This window comes from Danio rerio, chromosome 11 (genome assembly GCF_052040795.2).
Source record: "Danio rerio strain M-AB ecotype USA chromosome 11, GRCz13ab, whole genome shotgun sequence".
In the NCBI taxonomy this organism is placed as follows: Eukaryota; Metazoa; Chordata; class Actinopteri; order Cypriniformes; family Danionidae; genus Danio; species Danio rerio.
The window spans coordinates 24928533-24952142 of NC_141031.1; the positions used below are offsets into that span (position 1 = coordinate 24928533).

The 23610-nt window shown below is 41.8% G+C and overlaps 1 protein-coding gene and 1 long non-coding RNA gene across 34 annotated transcripts in view; one reads left to right on the top strand and one right to left on the bottom strand.

Annotated features, from left to right (window-relative positions):
* ppfia4 (PTPRF interacting protein alpha 4) overlaps positions 1-23610 on the top strand; it is a 204800-nt gene that overhangs the window by 94367 nt on the left and 86823 nt on the right. For all 33 annotated transcript variants that reach the window (XM_087271635.1, XM_087271637.1, XM_087271639.1 and 30 more), the window contains 1 exon segment: positions 21969-22070. In XM_087271635.1, coding sequence (XP_087127761.1) covers positions 21969-22070 — 102 coding nt within the window.
* LOC147841783 (uncharacterized) overlaps positions 1-23610 on the bottom strand; it is a 751871-nt gene that overhangs the window by 90961 nt on the left and 637300 nt on the right. The window lies entirely within an intron of this gene.

A 23610-nucleotide genomic window follows, 5' to 3' on the forward strand; every position in this document is an offset into this window, starting at 1 on the left:
AGGCTAATGGATGTCTTCAGTGAAGCGCGTACAACACAGTTTCCTCACCCACGAAAGTAAAGGAGTAGAGTGGGGGAGGCTCATTCTTTATTCTCATGAAGATGGTCTGTTTAACTGTTTTCTCGCTAGTGAAACATTCAGTTTTTCCACATACACAGTCTGCCGTGTAAATAGAAAATGTGCCATGGTGCTACGCAATTGACTCTTAAAGGAAATAGGAGATGAAACTAATTGGTTTAATGCACGTTATGCTCAAAACACACTCATAACTTATTAAGAGAATAAGCACAACCTGTTAGACCATGCACCAGGGGGCAAACCTTATTTTTCCATCCTCAAAATAGCAAAAGTGGTTTTAGACATGCCCTTGATGCTTTTGCGCCATGCGCTTTAGATTTTGCGCCTAGATCGTTAAAATAGAGCCCAACATTTTTGTTAGCGAAAGTTGTCTGAAACAACTTTTACATTCTTTGTTAAAGCAACTTACATTCTAATCAATCATATATTTATTTATTTTAGTTTATTTTGTGTGTGTGTGTGTGTGTGTGTGTTTGTTTGTGTGTGTGTGTGTGTGTGTGTGTTCAAACTTTTCTTATGAAAGTAAGACAAACTGCTCATATATCGGCAGATCGAAATTTCCTTACAAATGATAAAAGTTCAATGTGGAATTCAAAGTTTAGTTAACACTATGAAAAATGAATACAACAAATTACTTCGTGTCATCACTCGGCACAGCTGTGTAAGAAAGTGGTTGCCTGGGACAACAGTAATTTATGCAGATTTTCTCACATACTGCTGTCAGTGACCAATCAGAATGAAGTATTTCAAAGAGCCCTGCTGCTGTATTTGATTTCGTAGCATTTCTGACACACATGAAGTTGAGGAGGCTCATTGGCAGGGGTGAAGACAGCGGATGTGCTCGAGTCTGCGTTACCATGGCTCTCAAATCACACCTCAGAGGTGCTGAAAACACTCATCTGTATTTACATACTGTGTGCATCCTGTTTTCAGAGTCTCTTTAGCATACATTCAATTAGATCTCTAGAGTTATGATGAAATCTCATGCTTCATAAGATTGCTACTGTAAGTATATTTCAAACCTGTGGGAAGTATTGCAAATGAATCTCATGCTGCTAAAATGTCAGAAATGACCATTAGTCTCTTCTAAAACTGCCTATTTCCTTCCAAAAATTAAATGTGAAATCTAAAGTTAAACCTAAAGTCTTGTTTATCCACGTTCTTACATAGAAAAGTTATTCCAAAACTAGTAACTAAGTTGTATTTCACCTCTAGTGAATTTACCACATCTCTGCTTTAGGTCACAACAAAATGCCTTGTTCCCATGGTAAAATCACTGTAACTTCTGACCTCAACTGGCTTATTGATTTATTCTGTCCTTCAGTGACATTTTGTAGTTTTCTGCAGCATCAGGTTTGATGTTACTCTATATTGCCACACAAGGGATTCTCTGTAGCAAGTGATTTATATCTTTTCTATGTCGCTGACCTAGACTGATGTCTTCGCAGAGGTTAGGGTTATCATTAACCCATGTCTGAGCACACAAGACTGAAAATGACATGTTCTTGCCATATTTTGTGTGTTTTATTTAAAATCCTGCAGCGATGATGAGTGAGTGGTGTAATTTTCTCATCGGTTTGTCAGTGAAACCATCTGTGCTGCCGATTGCCTTTACTCTCGCTTTTTCTTTTTCACATTTCTTCATTTGCACTGTCATCGTTGAGCTGGAATGAGTTTACTTTAAATGTCTAATGTGACAGATCGAACAAACCGATCGAAACTGATCTTTTTTTTTTTTTTTTTACTTAGTTTAATGTGAAAATAAAACCTCTTTGGGAAAATGATTGACGGAGCAGCGGTGAATCTGTGAGATGTTGGTTTCTGACCGAAAATGAATAATTTATGAAGCGTCTTGATCATCTGAATCAATCAGAATGCACTGGGACTAAGATGAGCTCATTAAATCCCATCCTAAAGTCTCTCTCCTTGCTCGTGCTTCACCTAATCCTGTGCCCACAGGCATCCTGTCAGCATTTGGGCCACTGCTGTCCAAACCTCACGTCTGTTTCTGTGGTCTGCCTGGAGCACATGGCCCGAATCCACCCTCATCCCACAGGAGATGCTGTGTTTTACAGGAATCAATCCATTAGCGGCTAATTGAGCACCAGGTTCTGCATATTTTCCAACAATTCCCTCTTTGCAATAGGCCAAGGGCAAGATGAGCCAAGGAGAGCAGCTGCGGTATAAAGTCAACCAACATCAGGCTTTACTAGCCCATCAGTGTCAAGCCAAGAGATTCAGTCTGCTTTTTATACTCTGGAATGCACATCAAAAATGGACAATTAGGGTCTTTACATGTATATCCATAATGATTTTAATCAGGAATGCACTTAGTTTTCAGCTGCTGAAAGTGTAAATGTTTAATGCCATATATGTATAATGATTTCATTTAGGGATTCACCTAATTTCAACAGCCAAACAATTTTCAGCTAAAAATATACAAACTGATAATATGCCACCTTGCACCTCCACAGCGTTCAGATTTCACTTGTGGATTGTTTTAAATGTCTCTGTACCTTTATATTCCTACTTTGAATGTCTCTGATGGGTATTTTATTTTGATAGGCTGTGGTGTCAAATAAGCAATGCTATAAATAAAAATTGGTCAAATGGTCTCGATATTATCCTCACATGTCCTTGTACATTTTAAATTCTTGTCATTCTAAGCATAAAGTGACATTGCTAGTATTTTGAAATGTGATTTTGGTCTTATATTTTTGAGCAGCTCATTTAAATTAAATAAATTTGATTCGTTTTGTAACTTTATTTGATATTGGATCTTGACAAGGCAGTTGGAGACATTAATAGTGTTTTATTAGGCCAATTACTTTGAGGTAAATAATGTAAATTGCAAAGATATACATGAAGTATAGGCTGTATCCTAGACTAATATTTACTCTCCATAGACCTGTGGCACTGGCATGTCATTAATCATTTTATTAATTTATATTTAGTATTTTTAAGTAATGTTAAGTTGTTGTCTGCTTATCTTTTATTCAGTTACTTCTCTGCTGTTTTAGCTTTTTAGCGGTATTCATTATTGATACTGTTATATTTTCATCTTGTAATATAACTTACCTGCTTCAAATGTTATCACTCGATTAAACGGGAGCTATCAGTGGCTATCAGCTGATAGATATGGGCCAGTTGGGGACTTTTGAGGCTGTGCCTATAGACCAACAACCAACCTACGTCACACATGACGTCACACGGATCCCCTGTTGCAAAAGACAGACAGGCTACAATGGGAAAGATGTCGTGTTTTGCGGTAGGATGCCGAATTCGAGCCCAAAAATGGAAAACGTTCGAGGTTACAGAAGTAACCCTTCGTTCCCCGAGGAGGGGAACGGAAGTGCCATGAATGGGAGGATTCGGATCAGAAGCCGCTTATCTGGAGAGTATTGAACGGGCCAATGAATGAAATTAATTGGCAGCGTAAGCTTGCGCAGGTGTGCGACATCTGCAATTATCTCAGCATATAAGCACACCTGAAGCCAGCAGACGCCATCCTTTTAAGCTGAAGAGACTTTCAAACAGCTAAGGGACAGTCATTATGGCGACGGAATATGGCACTTCCGTTCCCCTCCTCGGGGAACGAAGGGTTACTTCTGTAACCTCGAACGTTCCTCTTCGGTTGGGGAACTTCAGTGCCATGAATGGGAGAAATATGGAAAGCGCCATAATGACTGCACCTTACCAACACCCCCGATGAGGAGATAGTCAAGCAAGCGTGACGCACCCACATCATGGGGGGCGCGGTCCTCCAACGTGTCCCTGGCCCTAATTTATCCTACTTCAACAGAAGTTTTACGGATTTAGATATATTTTTTGGGAAGTCGTGAGCATCTAGATAATTCTAGGAAATACGACAGTACGTTGGGTAATCCCGATAGGGAGGACGATGCGGAGGCCATCCGTTACCCAAGGGGGGGATAGATGGCAGAATTTACATATGGACTAGCCCTAAAAAGGGGGAGTACGCATAGCAAAAGAGTGGTTAGCGGAGAGGGAAGACACGGGTCCACCCAGGGGGGGGACTTAACCGTGGCGGAATAAGCATATGGGATCGCCTAGTGGGGATCACGCATAGCAGGCACCTATACCCAAAACGCGGGCTGACCAGCGGGCAGACCTACAACGTAGTGGGCCAGCAAGTGACTCCTCCGCTGAGTCAGTGCTGGGGGCCATGGAGGAATCTGCAGGGCTCACCTGACGGGGAACTTTACTGACAGATAAAAAAGGCGCACGTACCTCCGTGTTAGGGAGAATGGCGCAGCAAGCGTGTTTCAACACCCTACCGAGTTGTCTCCTCAATCACCAAGGGTTACCTAATACCCTTGAGGAAACCGGCTCCACTCGCAGATTGTAAAACCTTGCAAATGTGTTGGGTGTCGCCCAGCCCGCAGCTCTACAGATGTCTGTTAGAGAGGCGCCGCGTGCACGCGCCCAAGAGGATGCAACGCTCCGAGTGGAGTGTGCACGAACTCCCGGGGGACACGGCTGACCTCGACTCGAATAAGCGAGTGAAATGGCATCCACAATCCAGTGGGATAATCTTTGTTTTGATACGGCACTTCCCTGCTGCCGATTGCCATAACAGACAAAGAGCTGCTCAGATGATCTAAAATTCTGAGTACGGTCCACATAAATGCGCAGAGCGCGAACTGGACAAAGTAAAGAAAGGGCTGGGTCTGCCTCCTCCGGGGGCAGCGCTTGCAGGTTCACTACCTGATCTCTAAAGGGGGTGGTAGGAACCTTGGGCACATAACCGGGGCGGGGTCTCAGGATGACGTGAGAGTAATCCGGCCCGAATTCCAGGCACGAGTCACTGACCGAAAATGCCTCCAGGTCCCCGACCCTCTTGATGGAGGCCAACGCAACCAGCAGAGCTGTCTTCAGGGACAGAAATCTTAGAGATACTGATTCGAGTGGCTCAAAGGGATCGGATCGCAGACTCGTGAGAACGAGGGCGAGATCCCAAGAGGGCATGAGAGGGGGGCGAGATGGATTAATTCGCCTAGCACCCCTAAGGAACTGGATGACCAGGTTATGCTTTCCCACGGTGCCGCCAGCTACCGCGCTATGATAAGCGGAGATGGCGGCCACGTAAACCTTGAGAGTGGAGGGCGACAGCCTGCTGTCCAACTTCTCTTGAAGGAAAGAGAGCACAACACTAATCTGGCAATTTCGGGGGTCTTCTCTGCGAGAGACGCACCATTCAGTGAATAGACTCCACTTCAGGGCGTAGGCGCGCCTCGTGGAGGGGGCTCTAGCCTGAGTGATGGTATTAACCACCGCAGTCGGTAGGTTACCTAAGTCTTCCTCGCGTCTAGGGACCACACGTGGAGGTTCCAAAGATCGGGGCGAGGGTGCCAGATGGTGCCCTGTCCCTGAGAGAGTAGGTCCTCTCTCAAAGGGATCCGCCAGGGGAGGGCCGTCGCGAGGAGTGAGAGCTCTGATATCCAGGTCCGGTTGGGCCAAAGGGGCGCAACTAGCAGAACCTGTTCCTCGTCCTCCCTGACCTTGCACAGAAACTGCGCGAGCAGGCTCACTGGGGGAAACGCATACTTGCGCATGCCCCGAGGCCAGCTGTGGGCCAGTGCATCCGTGCCGAGAGAGCCCTCGGTCAGGGAAAAAAACAACTGGCAGTGAGCGTTCTCGGGGGAAGCAAACAGATCGATCTGGGCCTCCCCGAATCGTGCCCATATCAGCTGAACAGACTCGGGGTGGAGTCTCCATTCTCCAGGACGTAACAGCTGTCGTGAGAGCGCATCGGCTGCACGATTGAGCGTGCCTGGGACGTGAATGGTGCGCAGCGATTTCAGCCGCGGGTGACTCCAGAGGAGCAGACGGCGGGCGAGCTGAGACATGCGGCGAGAGCGCATACCCCCCATGCGGTTGATATACGCCGCCGCCGCCATACTGTCCGTCCTGACCAGCACGTGTTGCCGCTCCAGCACCGGTAAAAAGCGGTGGAGAGCAAGGAACACTGCCAACAGCTCTAGGCGATTGATATGCCAATGCAGCTGGGCACCCTTCCAGAGGCCCGCAGCCGCATGCCCGCGACACACGGCCCCCCAACCCGTGTTGGAAGCGTCTGTTGAAACAACAACATGGCTGGACGCCTGTCCTAGAGGCACACCGGCCTGTAGGAACGAGGGGTCGTTCCAAGGGCTGAGGGCGCGGCGACACAGCGCAGTAACCGAGACCCGGTGTGTGCCCGCATGCCATGCGCGTCTGGGGACCCGATCGTGAAGCCAGTGCTGAAGTGGTCTCATATGGAGCAACCCGAGCGGCGTGACGGCGGCTGCGGATGCCATATGCCCCAGGAGCCTCTGAAAGAACTTCAGTGGGACCACTAGTTTGCTGTCGAGCTCCCTCAGACAGTTCAGCAACAGGCGAGCGCGTTCCTCGGAGAGGTGAGCTACCATGGTGATCGAGTCCAGCTCCATCCCGAGAAAAGAAATCCTCTGCACGGGGGCGAGTTTGCTCTTTTCTCGGTTGACCTGTAGCCCCAGTAGGCGGAGATGCCGAAGCACCTTGTCCCTGTGCATAATCAATTGCTCCCGCGAGTGGGCTAAAATCAGCCAGTCGTCGAGATAATTGAGTATGCGAATGCCCGCGAGCCGAAGGGGCGCTAGGGCACCCTCCGCGAGTTTGGTGAAGACCCGCGGAGACAGAGAGAGCCCGAAGGGGAGGACCTTGTACTGCCACGCTCGACCCTCGAACGCAAACCGCAGAAATTGGCGGTGGCGTGGAAGAATGGAGACATGGAAATACGCGTCCTTCAGGTCTATGGCTGCAAACCAATCCTGAGGACGAACGCACGCCTCTGCGTGAGCATTCTGAACGGCAGCCTGTGCAGACAGCGGTTCAAAACGCGCAGATCTAGGATTGGCCGTGACCCACCGCTCTTTTTGGGTACGATGAAGTATGGGCTGTAAAACCCACTCTCCATCTCGGCTGGAGGAACCGGCTCGATTGCACCCTTCACCAGGAGGGCAGCAATCTCCTCTCGCAAGACAGGGGCGGACAGGGGGTTGACCCTGGAGAAATACACGCCCGTAAACTTGGGGGGCCGTTTCGCGAACTGAATCGCGTAACCGAGTCTGATTGTGCGTATGAGCCACCGCGAGGGGCTGGCCCGCGCTAACCAGGCAGGCAGAGCCCTCGCTAATGGAGTCATCGCTACAATCGCTGACGTACCAGCGGTGGGGCAGCGCGGAGTGGGTGTGCTGATCCGGGAAGCACGAGGGTCCCGCGGAAGAGCTGGAGGAGAGCGATTCGCTCTGGCTCCGCACCCTGACTCCGGAGAGGGGGCTGGAGGGCTGAGGGAAGGGAGACCGTCCCCCCAGCGCTCGTGAGCCACTGGCGAAGCACGTAGAGTCTGCGAGCCGGAAGGCAGCTCGTCCCGGACTGGCAGAACTCGTGCAGTCACATCCGGGGAAGGGAAAAAGTGCTCTTTTACTGATGTTTTGGTGGCACTGAAAAGTACCGTTGTTATCGGGGCCCCGCCCTCCAGCGGGGAAAGAGCAAGTTTCCTCTTCTCCGGATGGCCTGTCTCAGGGATGCTTCGCGGTCCGTTTACCGGACTTAACGGCGCCCTGGGCAGGAGGGGCTGCCTGCTTTCGAGGTGTACGCCGCGCCCGCTTGGCCGGAGGCGCAGGCGGGGGCGGGGCAGCACTCGTTGGCGGGCGCCCTCGGCGAGGAACAGCGGAGGTGGATGGCTCGGCGGGCGGAGCGGGCTTACGGCCACGCCGATAGATGACATTGCCCATCGCATCCGACTGCTCTTTCACCGCCTTGAATTCCTGGGTGAATTCACCGACGGTGTCGCCGAACAGGCCAGCCTGGGATATGGGCGAGTCAAGAAAGCGAACTTTGTCAACATCGCGCATATCGGCCAGGTTTAGCCAGAGGTGGCGTTCCTGAACCACAAGTGTGGACATCGTCCTCCCCAGCGCACACGCGGCCGACTTAGTAGTCCGAAGAGCATAGTCGGTCGCGGTGCGCAGCTCATGTAATAAGCTTGGGTTGGACCCGCCCTCGTGCAGCTCGGCCAGCGCCTGCGCTTGGTAGCGCTGGTAGGTGGCCATCGCGTGCAAAGCAGAAGCAGCCTGGCCCGCAGCCTTATAAGCTCTGGCTCCGAGGGAGGCAGACAACCTACAGGCTTTGGACGGGAGGCGGGGCAAACCCCGCCACGTAGAGGCGCCGCGCGGACAAAGATTGACCGCGATAGCGCGCTCCACTGACGGGATCGCCTCATACCCCCTGGCAGCTCCGCTGTCAAGGGCGGTGAGGGCGGAGGCACACGCAGCACGGGCAGAGAAAGGTGCCCTCCAAGACTGCGTGAGCCTACTGTGCACTTCCGGGAAGAAGGGGACGAGAGGCTTCGAAGGCTTCGCCTTCTGGTCTACTACGTAGCACCCATCTAGTCGGTCCGGCCGCGGAGCTGGGGGATAAACCATCTCCAACCCCACGGCCGAAGCAGCCTGGGAAAGCACGGCTAACATGTCCGCTTCAGGATCCGATTTGACAGCGCTCACCTGCCCGGAGGGGGCGAGCGGGTCCGGATCTTCGTCGGACAGTGAAAGCCCACCCTCCGATGCCGCGGAGGACATCTGATCTCCGGTGTCAGCGAGTGTGAGAGCTACCATCTGGTTAGACGGATCACTCCCACTACCCGAAGCTTGGATGGAGCGCCGTGAGGAGCGAGAGGTCCGCGAGCCCGTGGGCGGCGGATTATCTCCCGCTGAAACCCTCAGATCTGCCCGAGCGCCCGCTGCTTTTTTAGAACAGGAGGCAACTGGGGTGGCTCGCTCTCTTGCGAAAGTTAGCCGCGATCTTAGCTGTGCAACGGTCATGGCATCGCAATGACGACATGAACCGCCCGCGAGCACCGCATTAACATGCTGGACCCCCAAACATGCAATGCAGTGATCGTGTCCATCATCCGGAGCCAGGAAACCCCCGCATCCAGAAACGCACAGTCGGAGCGCCATCCTGAAAAGGACGTGCTGCACGACTGTGTTGCTCTTTTAGGAAAGTTTGCAACTATACGCACCGCTCTGGAGGACCGGACCCAAAGAACCGCAGGCAAGGGAGAAACCCAGCTCGACCGTCTGCCACCGCGAAGACCCACTCTGGACCGGGAGACACACTCGTTCGCTCTGAAGTGCTGATCAGCAAGAGGAACCCTCATCGACTCACTCAGAAAGGATCTGAAGCGAAAAGGATGGCGTCTGCTGGCTTCAGGTGTGCTTATATGCTGAGATAATTGCAGATGTCGCACACCTGCGCAAGCTTACGCTGCCAATTAATTTCATTCATTGGCCCGTTCAATACTCTCCAGATAAGCGGCTTCTGATCCGAATCCTCCCATTCATGGCACTGAAGTTCCCCAACCGAAGGGGAACTTAACTTTTAACATACACCACACACTGCTTTAATACCGACTGCAGACGTCTTTGGCTAAATGGGAGCTGAATGAAGTGAGGAGCTAATTAGAAATGCTGGACTCTGCAGTTTTCATGTCATATCAGGTCAGTTCACGCTATGCTGAATCATACTCATTACTCGTTTTTGATTGCAGAAATGATTTCAGCAAAAACAGTTACATATGGTTAATTAAACTGCTGACACTGAATGCCAAGAATGAAACGTGAAAGTTACGTTTATTAAAGTAAACTTAGTTTTATATTCACACATTCATTCAGTGACAGCTTGTGACACATTCCCTATATTGTTTACCATGGCACTTTGAATATTCGGTCTGAAATAACCTGCAAGTGTGACTTGAAAACAACATTAACACTGTTTATTTGACTGTGAAAAATGTTTTACTTTGATACTCTTTGGCTGTTGCTAATATGATTTATTAGCGTTTTCAGAGTTTGCAAATAATATTTTAATGAAATTATATTATTAAGGAGAAAGTCTGAATGTGCAAATATAAAACTAACTTTACCTTTATGTGTAGGTTCACATACCCTGCCGTACAGGTGCAGTTCACTGTCAGAATGCAGTGGTTTTGCGTGTTGGTGATTAATTACCCAGGCCTTGTATAACGTTAGCTCCGTCTTGTTTCCTTGTCTTTGGCTTGGCGGAATCGGTGTTTAGCTCTTGAATCTGGTCATCATGGAGCAATATTTATTGCACATGACCTCAAAGAGCAACATTGTTGGCATCCAAAGACTTGTAGACCTTTAACTTCTGTCTTGTAAAATCACTCAGAGCTTCAAAGAGATTGTATATTTTGGGCTGGATGCTTGGTCATTTCGTCTTACCAATATTCATTGGGAGGGAGCTATCGCAAATGGAGCTGTCAGATGAACGCTGCTAACTTTAACGTTAATTTTGCTGAATCACTGTGCTTGTCACTGGGTGACGAGCTGTTATAATATGCTGTAAGCATTATGTAAATAATATATATAATATGTAAGTAATATATCTTATTTCTAAGACAACAACAAACTCTGCACCACATCTCATGTCATTCCCTCGCTGTAAATGCTAGGGCTCCCGGTTGCTTTCTGCCACCTCCCTGCACGCGCATCCTGAATGTTTACAAACATAGTAATTGGTCTATTGGTAGGCTCAGAAGGCTGTTATCATCCATCCACATGGTTAATCATCTATACTAAAAAAGAAGACTCCAGATCCAGATCTGTTTTTACATTACTTTTATGGTTGGGTTTAGAGTTGGGGTAGGGGCAGGGCTGGCTCATCCATAGAGGCGGCGTCCCCGACACTACCCTCACCACCCGCGCCCTCAGTTATATCCGCATTTAGGGCGGCATGATAGAGAGGGCGGCGTCCGCTACACTACCTTCACCACCCGCGCCCTCAGTTATATTCCCCCACCCCCGCTTTCACCCCCCTGGTTTTTGACCCAGACTTTACAAACCAACAGTGAAAAGACCTTTAAATGCTCAGTTTGATTAATTTTCTTAAATTAGTTCAAGCGATTTTGTAAATTGATTCAATTGATTCTAATTCAACAAATCACTTATCTAAAAAGGAAACCTTTGTGGTGTATATATATGCTTTATGCCCCATTTAAACACACACCTTGTTAAAAAGGACTGCCTTGAAAGGATTTGGCTTAAACACCATTATGATTTTTCATTGACATTTTGCTGGCTTTTCAGCATGTAAACAAGCTAATTGACGCCCACTGAAGAAAATAAAGATGGAGCAGATTTCAAGCTGAATGTACATTGTGCCAGATATAGTCATCTTGCAGATAGCTTGAGGTGGTTAATTAAAGCTTTTAGCATTTCTTCCCACCCATACTCCATTTCCAACTCTATTCATTCAGTTTGATTGATGTTAGATGTTAGGTTATTTTGTTAACAAAGTCATGAGTAATTCCATCTTGTCTACAGATTACAATGGGAAACACCATAACAGTTTCATGATAATTCAATAGTTTTCATTTTGGGCAATTGAAGTTTTTAAGTGTTACATCCGTTTTTCTAAAAAATTATATATTTTTGTAAAGTTACACAGTAAAATTCACACTGTATAAAAATGAAAAGAAGTACAAATTAAGAGAAACTATAATACATAAATATCTCCCCCCCCCCTAATTATCATTAAAATTATGCTTTCACAACTAATCTATTCAGATATCTAATGGGAGAAGACTTTCATTCATGCTATTTATTCATATCACTTCATATCTTGTTGTTTCTTCAGTATAATTTTATTTGATTTTGGTTTTGATGTCATTGATTAGTCTAAATTGCATTTAATGTAAAGGTAATTTGTTAGTATTTGCATTTTATTTATTTACTGAGTTCAATCTTACATTGATCGCCATGATTAAGCCACATCACACTCATATTTACTGTTAAAAAGTCAATAATCATGTACAAAATCTCCAAATGGACACATTTCTTGCGCTAATTAGTTTTGCATTTAGATGTACAGTATCAGTATTCTGAACCATTATTAAACGTGCACACATCTGATTGTGACATCAAGGCTAGAGAAACAATTCATACTGTATATGCTTCATGATGGGCTGATTTTTGCTGCGGATTAGGTTGTTGTTGTTGTTGTTTGTAAACATTTTAAGTGAGCCAGAAAAAAATTGAAGAAAAGTTAAATAAAGCTAAGTTAAGTAAAGGAGTACAGGCACAAAGACAGTTTGCTAGCATTACTATACATTATAACAGGGTAAAGTTCAACGCTCAGCAGTGCTGTCACCACAGCGAATGAAGTCTTACCTTTCAGTCGAAATAGTCAATTACCAGTGTTTATAGCCATGTGGTTTTGTGGGGGTGGGTCTATACAGATTTGCTTGTTTGTTAAAACAAGCCCTGTTGTTTGCCTAGTGTGGGCCTGTGACTGTGGGCCTGTCTTCTGGTTACCACTGAAACAGCTGTAATGGAGATTAGTGTTGTGCCAGTCGAGAAAAAAAATAAATAAATAAAGAAAATGTTTTAAATGTAATTAGAGCTTAAGCAACAACAATGATGGGGCGAGTCACTTCAGATTTTGTTGCTGATTTAAAATGTGTAATTGCAAGTTAAAAGCAGCCAGTATTTAAGATTAAAGTTTAAGTTAAGATAAGTTAAGTTAAGTAAGTAGTAAAAATGGTCAAGCTGCACCTATTAAAATTCTAGTAGTACACAATTTTATTTATTTATTTATTTATTTATTTATTGAATGTTTTGAAGATTGTTTTGGTAATTAATTTAGAGTTAAATGAATAGATACAAATAAACAAAAATAATAAAGTTTATATTTTTTCAACTAAATTGGCATTTGAATTTTTTAACAAAAACGAATGTGTGGATATGAAGAAAATGCAAAATGGCAAAAAATTTTTAATATTTTGTTCTATTCTTGAATTTCATAAATGGTTGACCCTATGTAAAGTCTGGAAATTAAAAAAAGATATCAATATATTTATACTATTATAAAGCAGTATTGTTCTATCAAACCTGATGTACACTGCCCCAACCATTTGTGGCATATTGACTGATGCCTATAATGTATGTGTGAATGATATCTGTTGTTGCCTATAGTAATGCAGACTGTGCTATGTCTTAATCCTGTGCTCAGAAACGCTGCTGTATTTGGCAATATTCCTTCCCTTTCCTTAATCCCAAGGCTTTTAACAACCAAACACAGAGAAATCCCAGGAGCTCAACACTACTCACCTGCCGACAAGGTCACATTGCCGGACAACACAATGTGGACTTTTCTCACCTTTACCAATTCAGCACATTTTCCAAGCCCTTTTGACATTTTAGAAGCTCCTTAGTGACTTCAGCAGCTGTGCCAAACATTGTCTTGATTCTAAAGAGCTTTAGAAATCTTTTCAAGGTAGTTTATAGCCCTCGAGAGTACAGAAAAAAGCCAAATATTATAGGTTGTTAAGAACTAACAGTGTTCTCGTGAGACCTTAAGATGAAACAAATATAACTACATTCACATCTCATACTGTAAGTTGTCACCTCATGAAAATAGTTCAGCTTTTGCCGCTGTGTGGATTAATACTGAATGTGTGTCACTGTTTTCACTTATGGTTAAGAGTAGAGTAAAATGCTGGTGTTAAACTGCATTGCTTTAATGCACTCCTGCATTGGGCTCACACATACACTCTGCACTCTGACTACTTGTTGATAAGCCGTGCTGGGCATTTCTGTCTGTCTCACGATGAAGTCGTTGGGATAATTAGTTAAAAAAAAAAACAGATTATAAAACAGTGAAAGTGTTTTTTGACCTTGCATGCATATCAGACCCCCAAAACCAAAATAGGAGCTCTTTAATGCATTATAGGGGCTCTTTAAAATAAGCTAAAACAACACAATTGTTGAGGTTTTCTTTGGGGGGGGGCAACTTAATTATGTCATTTAATCCACTTAAATTTGTAAAAACTAATCAGTTAACTTATTTAATAATATATCAATTATGTGAAACCCAGCATATTTTAGTGTATACACCTATAATTTAGCTCTTTTTAACATATTAGTTATCCATTAAAATTAACTTTAATTAGAGCGCATTACATTTGGTGATCTTTTTATTCTTTCTTTCTTTCTTTCTTTCTTTCTTTCTTTCTTTTTTTCTTTCTTTCTTTTTTTCTTTCTTTCTTTTTTTCTTTCTTTCTTTCTTTCTTTCTTTCTTAAAATAAAAGTTATGCTACAGCAGGCCCTGTTCTTGCCACCCACAGAAGGGTGGGCTGACAGAAATCCCAGGTAGACATTTTTGAGATTAGGGTTAGGAGATCAAATTGCAAAAATATTGATGTAATAATGTTCTTGCTGTTGCTTATTATATTAAGTCAATAAAAGCACAAATATGGTTCAGTCTTTCCAGTCTAGACAAGTCCACAAATTCAAGATTTTTTTTAATAGATAGAATGAAGTTTGTGTAAAAAAAAATTATATTCAGGTAATATTTTGACAAGAGAAATTCAGAATTATGTATAGTTGTATTCTGATATCATTACTGTTTTTCGCATTGAGGACCAGGACTATGGCCCCTCCTCAAAAGCCCCCCACTCCCACTTATTTTTAATATTTATTATTAATAAATATTGAAAAATATTTATATTTATTTTAAATAAATAAAAGTATTATTAATATTATTATTATTGATATTATTATTATTATTATACAAATAATATTATAAATATTAAAGAAATCAATCTTAAAGGTAACCGGAAAACAATGTAAAGACACAACTGGAGTGATATGCTAAGATCATTGATTAAATTGATGAAAATGACTTTATTTATTCTTACCTACATGACTCATGCCTCCTTTCTTCTTCATTGCTATGCTTGTGGAAATAAGATCATCGTTAAATTATTATAACTAATTATTTTAGTTTGGTCGACTTGCAAAACTCAATATGTGCCGACACCTGCATGAAAGGCTGTTATGCTGGTTTCACAATGTATGTGCGGCGCATGAGTAACACGTATTTCATCATGCAAGTTAACAAGGGAAATACACACCGGGAGAGCAGCGCGTCAGCGTTAAGTAGGGGCGGTGCGAGAGGTGCGCGTTATAGTTTTCTGCGCGCATGTGTCAGTTTGTTTTTAATTAGGCTACACTGATTTCACCAGTGTTGGTTCGGTTGAACATAGAGAATAACATTTATTCTGAGATTACAATGCTCCAGAATGCTCCTAGTGACACCCCTGGGCCACATTATCGTCACTGTTATTGGAGCTTATAACAGGCTTTTTTAAAGGCACAAAATATTCATGCATTGCACTTGGAAGCAAAGAATTTATGAATTGCGTGACTCTATGACCTATGGCTATAACAGAGTAAAGCCAAACAGCCTCGTCTCACAAGTGTAGAGTGCACCATGATTTACAGCCAATCAAAATGTTTAGTGTGTCGTTATGATTGGTCAGAGCTTTCAACACCCCCTTTTCAACACAGAGCCTTACTGCTTTTATCAAATCACAAATTGTGCAAAAGAAAATAAAAACATATTTATATACTGCTGTCTTTTTGATTGTGTGGGCAAGACTGACATTTCGGTGGGCTCAGACCAGCCCTGCCCATGCCTAGGGCCGGCTCTGTGCCACAGTCTTATAATTTACTGGTAAAATGGTTTTGAAATGTGCAGACAGGTTAACAGTGGCACCTACAGTGGAGCATGAATGAAGACTTTGTTTCCAGAAGAACAGATTATGAATTATATTTCAGTCAGGCTGATTTGCTCTTCATTTTTACCAAGAGTTTTAGTACTTCTATGATCTTGTAAAAGTTGTATAGTTATCATAGCTGTTGGAAACGGTTCATTTTAACACCTGTAGGGCTTGATGGTGCCATATTAATTATGAAACTGTTTAGGCTATATATCAGTTTTATTGGGAATTTCATTATGCATTCTCTTTTCCTTGTTTTGAGATTAAACTGAAATATATATGGTGTAGGATTTAGCACATGGAATTGTAATGCAACGATGTGTATCTTGTTTTAAAGCTGCTTTCAAACAATAATTGTTGTGAAAAAAGCTCTACAAATAAACTTGAATTAAATTGAATTGGACTAAAGGTGATTTTTAAAGCCTGAAAATAGTGTTTTGCTGTGAACTGTTAGTCCAATAATATGTGAAAAACGTTAAGATACCTCTTGAAATTTCTTACGATTTACTGGATTTATTAGGTATGAGTTTGAGTAAAATGTTAATTTTTTTTTATTCTTATAGGATTTCATCCACTTTTTTTCATAGGACATTTCCCTACTAATTCCACAATCGTTGACTTTTTTCCTCTGTTGAACACAAAATCAAAATATTGTGAAGAATCCAGGAAACATGCAGCAATTAATATTCATTAGTAACAAAAAAAATTAGAGATGTCAAATACAATTTTTTTTCACCAACATTGCTAAGTAAATCTTTTTTTCATGTTCAAAAGAAACTCTTTTCAAGTGGATGCTGCACACTGGTGGTGGTGTGGAGAGTTGTGTTGGGCTTACTTTAAGAGTTAAAAAGTTTAATGCATACATCTAAGCAGAAGCACAAGTTCTAGATGAGAAAGTAAGTCGGATACTAACTGGGGGGATTTCAGCTTTTCACGCTCACAAGTTACAATACAAACATAATCCAGGGCTTCAGATGCAAAACCTCAGCACTGAAATCCTCTTGTGTTGCTTCTAAAGTTGGGAGACACAATTTAGCTTTGAATTCAACTCTGAAACAGCTCTGAAGACAAACCCCAAATTCATGTTTTCAGTTCAGCTTTTTTGTTTGTATTCTCGAGCTTTTGTTGAAGAGCCATGGCAGATTGAAATAGAATTGCTTTTTTTAATACAACATGTTTTTAGTGTCTTTATTTTTACCCATAGCCTGTCATATCAGACAAATGGTTGGTTTTTCAAAAGTGTCTGCTGTGATTGGAAGAGGCAGAAGATGCAACATCTGTTTGTGGATTTGAACTTGCCTTCCTGCCTGCTCCTCCACTCCTGTGAAAAAAATCAAATGAACGCACTGACCTATTTTCCTTTTCCTCTTCCCCCTCCCGGTCCTTTCTGCCCCTGCATTTCAGTCAAGCAGCGTTATTCAAAAAGCAGAAAAACAGCACACTAACACAATGTATGACCTCGAAAGTTTTCATTTAGCTTGGCAAACATTGCTGACCCAATAGCCTGAATGTAGTTGGTTGATATAAACTCGCCATAAATATGATTATCTCTCAATTAGCATGAATTACCAGTCAATTAGATAAGAGCTTTTCACGTTTAAAATAGTTAACCCTGATCCACAAATCCTGGGAATTCTGGGTTATTTTGCTTAATGTTTCCAAATGCTGGTGTTAACAGTAAATCCTGGGTGTTCATAAACGTTTCACTTTTTATTTTATTTTCACAGTTTTTATTTGCATATTTATTAAGTCAATGACTATGTTTACATGGACATAAGTAACCAAATTATTTACCTTAATCTGAATAGGACAATAATATAATTTAGGGTGTTTACGAGTTGCTTTTTGAATGTTCCTTTCATGATCCTGTTTTGCATGTTATAGCACATAATTCGGTTAACATCATTGCATCACCACGCTATCTACATTTCCTTTGGAGTTTCATGTAGTTTTGAGTCTTTCATTTTTAGTTTGTCAACTTTAACTGCAGTTTGGCACTTTCACTTTCATTCAGGAACATTTCATTAATGCCCCCATGACAAACAAGATATTGGATGCGAATATGAATCACTGGAAGAGTGTAGTTTTATTGGAATTTAATGTGTTGCCCACCGTATGGGGAAAAAAACTTCGCATTTTGGAATCAGGTGTCTGTGGTCCTTCTATCGCGATGTCGGACTGATTGATTTAGTGCGGATCTGAGTATGATTGCAGGATTCACATATGCCAAGCGAACCACGCTAACTGGGCTTCACGAACAAACATTTGGGTGTGAAAGCACCCTAATGAGTTCAGACTGCATAATTTTTAAAGAAATCGTGTCACAGATGTTTTCACACTGCATGACTATCTGGGCAAGCGTTTCGTCACTGCTTTGTTTACATTGCAAGACGGATCGGCGACAGGGGGTTTCACACTGCATGACTTTACAATACGAAGAATCGCCGACAACTTTGTCCAAACTACGCGTCACAATCAAAAACACATCGTATATCTTTTGTTATTAACTACATATTGAGAAAGAAGCCTTTAAAGGGGTAGAAAATTTACATATTTGCTCACCTGGGTTTGAAGGGAATTTGCAATTTCTCCTCAACTTTATTATTTTTTGACCCAGTTATGATATTGCTCAGATGACATGTCAAACACGGGCCAGACATAAGTGCTGCTGCCAAATTTCCACTAGTTTTCCTCCATTTCTTGGGTCAAAATAAACTGAAAAGGAGCACTTTTCAACTTCTCCCCCAGCCTCCCGCTGGCTTGCAAGTACCCATACTAGTGAATGCTGCTTTTTCATTGGCTATAGGTGATCGGCGATGTTATTTTTTGTGAAAACTCATTTCACAAGGCGTGATTTGACAGCATCAGATATTTAGCACACCAAATATCTCACGAGCATCGGCGACTCATCTGCGATTTTCTTAGGTTGCGTCTTTAATAGTTCACACTCTGTGATTGATGCTCACGTGAACAAGCACCGATTTGCCTGTGATTTCAGGCATTTGTCAGTGATTTCTCAAAACCTGTCGCCAAATCAAAATCAGGGCTAAAATCTTGCAGTCTGAACTCAGCATAAGACTGTGTTTGCACGCAATTGAAAAACAGTCGCAGCCAAAAATTTAGTGACAAGGCACCATCCTTTCTACTGTTCCGAGCGTCTCACTTTCTGGCCCTGGGTCATCAGGCAGTCTTTATTGTTGCGCCCTGCTATTATATATGTTTTGGGGGTCAGGGTTAAGATGGACGTAGCTAAACAAGTCAGCAAATAGATAGTTTCAGAACCTATTCACACACTTATGCTTCATCCATCCAAATCTAATTAACAAAAGAGTTTATTCAGTCTGAATGGATCTACAAAGACAATGGCACAGTAGTTGAGACCCTTTTTGCATTACTTTGGGATCTGCCATAGTCCAGGAAGGCAAATATTTAATGTCTCTCACACCTGGGCTGCCAGAGTTTTGAATTAAATGACAATTCTAAAAACCAAAGAATATAACTTTTCATTTGAATTTGAAACTAGATTTTATGAATTGTCAATCCACAGCATTAAATAGCATTGACATAAACAATACTTTTTTACCAGTTGCTATTCACTATTGGATGTGTTTCCTAAACAATGAGGTAGCTTATTGTTTAACTATCATTATATGATGCATTGTTGAAAAATGAACAAGCTACTCCCAACTCTGTCTAATTATAAAATGTTTGAGCTCATAATAGAGCCTGACTATCGCTGTAAATAAGATGGCTTGTAAAAAGCTTTTTTCTTTTTTTGTATGCGCATTTATGTAATCCTGAATGCTTGATTCTTCTGATTTCTTTGGAAACCTGCGGTGATTTTATTTTATTTAAGATGTGTTTTTTTTTTTAAGATTTAAACCCTTCCACATCCACTCAAAGAGTATGTTATTTCTCCTCCATATCAAAACACTTTCACATCCCTCTGTTGCAAGGATGACAGTTCACCATCTGTAGAAAATCCATGTGACTCTTTTTTCAGCCCCCTAGTATTTTGTGCACTTGAATTAAAGAGCGTATGAAAGCATGTATGCCGAAGCAGGAGGGGGTTTTGACATGCTTCAACAGTGCCCTGAAAGTTTCCCAAAAGACCACGAGGAACAGCTGGGTTAATTGGGACTAATGCCAGAGGCCCGGCCGGGGCACTTTGGAGAACAGACCAATTGAGCCACGCAAGACTGCTGCCTAGATGCCGACGGGACTGAGAGTCAAACCCAAATCAGAGCGGCTGTTTGAGAAATGCATGTGTTAATGTTAGTGGGATTCACTTGATTAATAAAATGTCAAGATAAAGTTGCAAGGTTTTTGATGAGCTATTTCACGTCAGTATATTGTGCAATAACATCGATATTGTTATCACGACAGACCTATCTGGAGCAATTACAATGGGTTTGTTTAGTTGTTGTTTTTTTGCCTCTGTTTGGTCTCTTTGTAGATTTGAAGCAGCACAGAGTTAAACAATACCCAGTTTTCTCTTATCAGCTATTTTGATTCTTCCCTGTTATGTTGGTTTTCACTTATAGCTCTCTTTTTTTAACTCCTCCTAGATCATTGATCTGAATTTTACCAGATTCGCTCATCTTAAGACCACACTGGAAATAATATGAATTTTGTGTTAAAAGACAAATTTGTTTGGCTAACTGGATCATTATAAAAAAATCTCAAGTTGATTACCTGCTGAATAGAGTGCAAGTCTAAATGTCCAAGGCCCAATCCCAATTCCATTTTTGTACCCCTACCCCTTCCCATTGACCCTTGAAACAGAGTGCGAAAGGGAAGAGCTTCAAAGTGTACCCCTTAGAAATGAGACAGCACTACAACACATGCACACGTCATCATATGTCATCGCGATCTTTTGCTTCATATGAGATCGATGATCATGACTGCTGTAGTTATTCCAGTTGCGTTATTTCTTGGTATTTTTCTTCAGGAAATCACTGAAGGCATATATCATGTTATCATAACAACATTATGGGGCAATAAGATCCTAACTGCACTGTGCATTTACACTATGGCCATATTCATCAATGTAAACACACAAAAACAACATTAACATTATAGCAGACACTGTAAAAAGCTGATTCCCAGCCACTAGACTTTTCTGACAGGGTATTCGAGTGTCATTGAGTGTCAGAATGTTGTGAGACTGCTATACAGGAGTTATTATTATGTATTATTGATAGTGAAATTTTGCTGTTTTTATTTTAGCTTTTTTTTTTATTCTGAGAGCTCAGTTATGAATATGTTAAAACATGTGCTTGTTTGTTGTAAAAACTCATAGTAATGGCAAAAAATACTAATTTGTGGATCTACCTATGGGGTAAGGGGAGGGCTAAGGGGTAGAATTGGGATTGGGCCTAAATGTCACAGTAGAAAAAATGACACCCTTACAAATATAATATTCATTTATTGCTGTTGTATGCTTGTTTTCAAATCAATATAAAATTAGCTTTTACAGTGATGTTTTTTTTTATTAACATCCAATACATTAAATACAATCTAAATAAAAAAATTAATTAATTGATAACATAATTTAAAAAAAGAAAGATAAAAAAAATAATATATATATATATATATATATATATATATATATATATATATATATATATATATATATATATATATATATATATATATATATATATATATATTTAAAATACAAATAACAACTTTACAAATAAAAAGTAAAATAAATATTTTAAGTAAAAAAAATTTTCATACAAATAAAAAGTTATAAGTTATGCATTAAACTATGTTTTGATGATTTCTCAAACTAGTGTTGTTGTTTATTTATTTATTTATTTTCATTGTGACGTTTTTGTCTTATACTCTGAAATGAATGATATCTCTCTGTGTGGTCTTGTGTTCAAAATGTGTGGCCCTGGTCAACAAAAGGCTTGTGATTGTGGGAACAGGACATGAAGCTTCACCAACTCCGAAGCTCTGTGGGCCATGACCGTTTCCCATTTCCTCATGATAGATCAGTAAATGACATTAATCACAAGGTCTTTACACAGTAAATGCATGAAGAAGTCTTTGGGGGACTGAGGGTGACCATTCCACGAGAGAATCTATATACAGTAGCTGAAGAATATCAGAAAGAAAAAATAGCAAACCTGTCTACGCACATTAAGAGTGTTGTGTGTTTATTTGTTCTAACAGTAGTACTATACTGTACTACTGTATTGCATTATTTATATCAAATTAATAAATGAATTCCCTTTTTCTCTTTGTCTTCTGACAGGAGTTTGCGACCCTGACAAAGGAGCTGAATTTGTGTCGAGAGCAGCTGCTAGAAAAAGAGGAGGAGATTTCTGAGCTTAAAGCAGAGAGGAATAATACTAGGGTAAGTGGGTGTGTGTCTGTGTGTGTACCATGTATTCCTGACATTTTGAGAACCAAATGTCCCCACAAGGTCAAAATTGACTGATATTCCTGACATTGTAGAACCATAGACAAAAGATCTGAACGTACAAGTAGGTATGGCCAACCATCACCATTTTTTTGCGCATCATTGCAGCAACCAGGGGATACCAAACAAGGGCAAAGAGGTGGAGCATGAGCAGAGCCACAGATGCCAGCTAACATTTTGCTTAGACAGGCCTTTGTTTGGGAGAAACGCTTAATACTTCATTACCTGCGACTCAGTTGTGTTCTGACCACATGTGCTTGGTTGAGTATACAACCATATTAATAAAGTGTTTAGTTTTTTAAAAACACTGTGGCAATACATTGAGCCACCAAACTTTATTCTTATGATGCTTTTCTACAGGAGGAGCACAATTGAGTGCACACAACATGCCTTTTTATCTGATAATTGTAGGAAATAATTCCAAAAGGCAATTGACTGTGTAAAGTCACATAAAACAAAACAAAAATATGATGTATACGCCAAGTTCAGCAGCTAATAAGCCAGAATGACATGACGGTGACCATTGAGAGTGGCCACGCCCTTAATTATGCAGACTTAATATAACTTAATAAAAGAAAAGGAATGAGTGAAAAAAAACCTTGTAGTTGTCATGAAGGGTAAATAAACCAAAACCATCTTTTGTAAAAGGCTGTAAACATGTTTTTATCAGCTGTAAAATTGTCCAATTAAGTATTCCAGCCAGTGAACATCTGGTCTTCCTGGAGCCAGCCCCCAAAGGCGAGTCGATGAATTGTAGTTTTAGTTACTTCTGTATTGCCTTCACAAGGGAGAGCGAGAGGTTACCGCTTGGTGGCAATCAAATGTTCCCACAAGGTCAAAACATACTGGTATTCCTGGCATTGTGGGAACCAAATGTCCATTTTTGGTCCCTATTTGGAAAACAGCTCATAAATCAAAACAAAATTTTACAAATATAAAAATGCAGTGTGTGTGTGCGTGTGTGTGTGTGTGTGTGTGTGTGTGTGTGTGTGTCTCCGTGTGTGTGTGTGTGTGTTTATAGTGTATAAAAACCATTATGTTTATAAAACACAGTGTGTGTGTGTGTGTGTGTGTGTGTGTGTGTGTGTGTGTGTGTGTGTGTGTGTGTGTGTGTGTGTGTGTGTGTGTGTTTATAGAGTATAAAAACCATTATGTTTATTAAACACAGTTTGTATGTGTGTGTGTGTGTGTGTGTGTGCGCTGGTTTAGCTATATCAGGATGCCTGTGGGGTCTTAAAAAGTTTTAAAAGTTGATAAAGCAAAAAAGAGAAATTTAATGCTAGATTTGACATCATGCTGCTTAGTTTACTGCAGTAACCAAGGCAACACCATTATTTCTGCAGTTCTATAGGCGCCAACCCGCTGAATTAGCTAGATTTAATAGATTTGTATTCAATAAATGAATAATGTTTTAGTTTTGGATTTGATTCTTACATTAATATTTAGTAAATATACTGTAAGTGTACTGTCAGTG